At 38.9% G+C, this 6,000-nt stretch overlaps 1 protein-coding gene across 1 annotated transcript in view; it reads right to left on the reverse strand.

Moving 5' to 3' along the window:
• LOC139367757 (neurotensin receptor type 1-like) overlaps positions 1–5,438 on the reverse strand; it is a 42,654-nt gene extending 37,216 nt beyond the window's left edge. Inside the window, exon 1 of the mRNA XM_071106079.1 lies at positions 4,746–5,438. Within this exon, the coding sequence (XP_070962180.1) occupies positions 4,746–5,438 (693 nt within the window). The remainder of the gene's footprint in view (positions 1–4,745) is intronic.
• Between the last annotated feature and the right edge of the window lie 562 nt (positions 5,439–6,000).

Raw genomic sequence — 6,000 nt, forward strand, 5'->3', positions numbered from 1 at the left:
TCTAGAGTAACTCCCTGACTATTTGAAATCAACTGTATCAGGACTCTAGAGTAACTCCCTGGCTATTTGAAATCAACTGTATCAGGACTCTAGAGTAACTCCCTGGCTATTTGAAATCAACTGTATCAGGACTCTAGAGTAACTCCCTGGCTATTTGAAATCAACAGTATCAGGACTCTAGGGTAACTCCCTGGCTATTTGAAATCAACTGTATCAGGACTCTAGAGTAACTCCCTGGCTGTTTGAAATCAACTGTATCAGGACTCTAGGGGAACTCCCTGGCTATTTTAAATAAACTGTATCAGGACTCTAGAGTAACTCCCTGGCTATTTGAAATCAACTGTATCAGGACTCTAGAGAAACTCCCTGGCTATTTGAAATCAACTGTATCAGGACTCTAGAGAAACTCCCTGGCTATTTTAATTTAATGTTCAAATCTGAGTTTGTGTTGTAGTGTATCATGACAACTTAAACTATAATGAATACATGCTCTATTGATCTCCACTATAATGAATACATGCTCTATTGATCTCCACTATAATGAATATGTGCTCTATTGATCTCCACTATAATGAATACATGCTCTATTGATGTCCACTATAATGAATACATGCTCTATTGATCTCCACTATAATGAATACATGCTCTATTGATCTCCACTATAATGAATACATGCTCTATTGATCTCCACTATAATGAATACATGCTCTATTGATCTCCACTATAATGAATACATGCTCTATTGATGTCCACTATAATGAATACATGCTCTATTGATATCCACTATAATGAATACATGCTCTATTGATCTCCACTATAATGAATACATGCTCTACTGATCTCCACTATAATGAATACATGCTCTATTGATCTCCTCTTGATAAGGAAAGGGTTGCATATAGCTCAGGTTAATGGATGTAGCCTTCCTAACAAAATACATGAGGTTTTTAACTTGGTCAATAAATATAACATTGATATTTTAGCTTTAACCGAAATGCATTTGGATGCATCCGTAAATGATGGACACATGAACATTCATGGATATAGTCTACTGAGAAGGGACAGGAATCATAGATATAGTCTACTGAGAAGGGACAGGAATCATAGATATAGTCTACTGAGAAGGGACAGGAATCATAGATATTGTCTACTGAGAAGGGACAGGAATCATAGATATAGTCTACTGAGAAGGGACAGGAATCATAGATATAGTCTACTGAGAAGGGACAGGAATCATAGATATAGTCTACTGAGAAGGGACAGGAATCATAGATATTGTCTACTAAGAAGGGACAGGAATCATAGATATAGTCTACTGAGAAGGGACAGGAATCATAGATATAGTCTACTGAGAAGGGACAGGAATCATAGATATAGTCTACTGAGAAGGGACAGGAATCATAGATATAGTCTACTGAGAAGGGACAGGAATCATAGATATTGTCTACTAAGAAGGGACAGGAATAGGAATGGTGGGGGTGTAGCATTGTACATTCAGAATCACATACCTTTTAAGAGGAGGGATGACCTTAAATGTACGTCAAATAGAGGCACTATGGGCTCAAGTACATCTGCCTCACCAGTACATCCACCTCACCAGGCAGCCATATTGGTTGGCTGTGTGTATAGACCTACTAGCTCTAAGGTGTCCTATCTGGATGACTTATGTACTGGGTTTGACCAGGCCACTGATATTAATAGAGATGCATTTATCTTGAGTGATTTTAATACAAATTGGAAAGATCATAACAATTCAAATATAACTAAATTAATGAGATATGCCGAGAGCTGTGGTTTGAAACAAATGATTAATGACATTACTAGATCATCAACCTAGTTGGGTCACCGTTCAGACACGTGCATTGATCTGATCTTCTGTAATATAGCATTGCAATGCTTAAAGGATATATCCATGAAAGTGGGCTGGACAGACCGTATAATATTGTGGCCATAACCATGAACACTAGGTTTCCCAAGAAATCCAGAAGGATTGTGGTCAAGATAAATTATAAAACATTTAGTCATGAGCAATTTCAAAATGATTTGTCTGCTGTACCCTGGGAGCTGATTTATCGAGAGGATGATTTAAATCACGACACAAAAGGTTTTTATTGATTTGCTCACTGAGGTAATGGACCATCATGCCCCAGTGTAAAAGAATACAGTGGCAATAGTCTTAGCAGACAAATTTTAACAAGAAATTGATGAACAGAATTATAGAAAACAACGTAAGTATGCCGTTAAAATAAATCGCAAGAAGAAAAAAACAGCTTTTGTAAAAACAAAGATTTTATTGATTGTAAAAACGATTGTAAAAATGTATGGAATACAGTGAAGGGCTTACTTGGTTAATCTATGTCACAATGCCCATCTAGTGTGGAGGTTAACGGAAGAACAATTATAAAACCAGCTGATATTGCCAATCATTGTGCTGAATTTTTTTTACAATGAAATTGAATTGATTGAGAGATAATGGAAACACCCATTCTTCCAAACAAGCTATTGTCCAATGGATTGATAGTCATGTAATGAGAGAGAGAAAAACAAAACTTCTCACTTCTCTTTTAGTCTACCATTGGTGTCAGTACAAGAGGTGTTAAACCTATTGAAGTCATTATCCGATGGTACATCTACAGGTTATGAGCTCATGGGAAAAAAAATGTACTTCGCTATGCTGCTTCCCCAGATTGCAGCTACACTGAAATACATATTTAATTGGTCACTGGAAAAGGGGAAAATTCCAAATGTATGGAAGCATGTGTCCAATCCCGAAAGACAGAAAATAACCCAGTACTCCAGCCAATAGTCGACCAAGTAGTCTACTCCCTTCCCCCAGTAATATATTGGAAGGTATTGTGACTAGACAAATATGGTAGTATATGGAAAAGAATGATCTGATCACAGCCAATCAGCACGCTTATCACAAAAAAACATTCCACTGTTTGATATGACTGACCAGTGGCTCAATGCTATGGATAATGGCAGGTTTGTAGGTGTAATATTTTTTAGACTTTAGTGCAGCATTTGATTAGGTGGATCATGAAATAATTTTGACAGAATTACTGCATTATGGGTTCATGGAGGCAGCATTGTATTGGGTACAGTCATATCTAACTGACAGGAAACAGTCCACCTATGTCATGGGTTGTTTTCTTCCCTTCATGTTTTAAACTGTGGAGTACCGCAGGGCAGCTGCCTTGGGTCGCTTCTTTACTTAATATATACCAACGATCTTCCTTATGCCTTTTCTGAATCTCAAGCTACTACATTCGCAGATGATACTACAATTTATACAGCAAGACAATCAGTTCCCCAAGCTTTACAAGTAGATCAGTGAGTGGAACAAATTTGTTTTGAACAGCAAGAAAACCAAGGTTATGTTGGTTTGTTCCACCAGAAAAAGACCAACACAACATGGGATGCAATTGAGTATGGGGGGGAGTAAAAATGTTGCAGATACCAGACTACTAGGGGTGCAGCTAGACAACTGCTTATCATGGTCATCTCAAATAACTCATATATGTATATAAAAAAAAAAGCATGCTCAGAAGGATAGCTAAATATTTACTGGGAACGATTATTTAGCAAACAACCCAAGCATTAATTGTGAGTCAGGTCATCTATTGTTCTGTGGTCTGGGGAAATGCAACAGCAAGTTAAATTAAACTAGGAGGCTGCAGATTGAACAGAACAAAGTAGCAACTGCTGTTTGAAGGTGGAGATATGATTATTCTGTTGTAGTCATGCACAATGCTCTTGGGTGCTCATTGATCAACAAGATTATTGAAAAAAAAACATTCTCAATTTATTTCACAATGTACACCATTTAAAACGGCCAAACTCCATTCACAACAGTATTCAGTTGGTAAGAGACAGACATTCAGTCAACACTAGGAATAGATTGGCCACCATCTATGTGTTATCCAGACAGAAAAGAGAAACAGGCTAAATAACATTTTGATCCAGAGCAATAAAGAAATTGAATAATGTATCTGAGAAACCCAGAAACCTTTCAATATATACATCAAACAGTACTTTGGAACCATTTAAATATACTAAATTGAAAGGTTTTGCAGGACTATGGCAGATGGAGGAACCACTCTATCTTATAAGACTGTCAGAATGATTTATCTGGTCAATATGTCAGATGTTTGTAACAGTGTGTAATATGTAAAAATGTGTTCGTATTATAAATTGTATTTTAATGTTTAAGGACTCTTGGAAAATTAGTCCTAATGAGGACTAAGAGAGATCCTAATCAAATAAAAAATCTCCTTCTCCCCCCCCCCCCCTCTCTCGCTCTGTGTGTGTGTGTGTGTGTGTGTGTGTGTGTGTGTGTGTGTGTGTGTGTGTGTGTGTGTGTGTGTGTGTGTGTGTGTGTGTGTGTGTGTGTGTGCGCGCAGTATTACATAGAGCTCCACAGTAGCCATACAACATGCCCATTTCTTGAATTACTAAATTCATAGTTAAAAATGCTGAAATGAAAAATGATTACTTAATTTAAACGAATAATACATGTATTCTTGTTTTTTTCTTCTGATTTGCATTAGTTGTATTTATTCACAGAGGAAGCGAATTGTCAACAGGAAGTGCTGGCACTTTCCCATTAAAGAAAGACAAGTAAATATTTCAGAAGGCTGTGATTTAGAGCTGCATGTACTGCCCAAGCCGCTCTTCAAATATTGGTGCGTAAAAATACCACCATTACTGATTGATGCCGAAGTCAGGAGGACTTTCAAACCCACCTGAATCACTATCTTCAATACGACAGAAGGCACGATGGTGGTGCATATCTTCTCCCGGTGAGGTCCATGATACTTCTGTCCCATGGTGAAGAGCATCGGAGAGGCCAGGAGGAACGAAGCCACCCACATCCCGCTGATCAGCTTTTTGGTGCGGCTGCAGGACATGATGCTCTTCGCCTTGAAAGGGTGGCATATCGCCATATAACGCTCGACGCTGAGGCTGGCGATGTTGAACGCCGTGGCATACGAGCAGGCATCCCGAATGAAATAGTAGCCTTTACAAACAACTCCTCCGAACGCCCAAGGATGATGGACCCAGATGAAATTATATAGCTCGACGGGCATGCTGAGGACTAGTATTAGCAGGTCGGAGACGGCGAGACTGGACAGGTGGTAGTGGACAGTGCTTTGGATATTCTGGAGGGACTTCTTGGTCACCAGGGTGTATAGCGTAACAGAGTTCCCTAAGCAGCCGACGGCAAAGAGCGCGATATAGATCACAGTGACCAGGACCTTAGAGTAGATGTTAGTGTTGACGTCCAATGAGTCCTCCTGATCGAGCTCCGATCCGTTGTCAAACAGAGAGTAGTTATCCAGACGCAGAGAGTAGTTGTTCCCCCTAGTCAGAAGTTTCTGCGCCAGCGCGCGTAACTCTAGAATGTCGCGCCCTCTCTGTGTAAAATTCAGCTCCATATTGTGTAATGTCAATAACCTGTTTTTTTCTGCATCTGCAGAAACACCGCACTATATTAAAATCCCGTTGAGAAAACACATGTAGTGTTTTCGCGTAAAAGCGGGAAGGGGAGAGTACCGGTTTGAGGCCAAGAGGAAAGTTGTGATGGTTTTATATCTGGCACAGGAGGAGGCGTGCTGGACTCGCAACCTTGAGCGATGACGGAGTGCCATTCAGTGATTGGTGTTTTCTCTTTGTTATAATCCATTGATATTTAACTTTGAATACCTAAAATAGACTCAATCTTCATAAACAGTGTCTTACCATTCCACGTAATAAAAGGTATACATGTATGTCTATAAATGATGACTGAAATATCTCGCTGGATGGATATATTTGAATGACTGAATGAAAATTAGAATGGTCGTTCCACGAAATGAGTGCCTTTTGCGTCTCTTTGATAAGTATACATTGTGCATCATTATTGCATAATATATTAAATGAAGTTCCCTTTAATATAGACCACATGGAGAATTCAATAAATAAATGTTCTTTATATGAATAAAGGCTTGCTAATGCTCC

This window comes from Oncorhynchus clarkii, chromosome 16 (assembly GCF_045791955.1).
Source record: "Oncorhynchus clarkii lewisi isolate Uvic-CL-2024 chromosome 16, UVic_Ocla_1.0, whole genome shotgun sequence".
Taxonomy (NCBI): domain Eukaryota; kingdom Metazoa; phylum Chordata; class Actinopteri; order Salmoniformes; family Salmonidae; genus Oncorhynchus; species Oncorhynchus clarkii.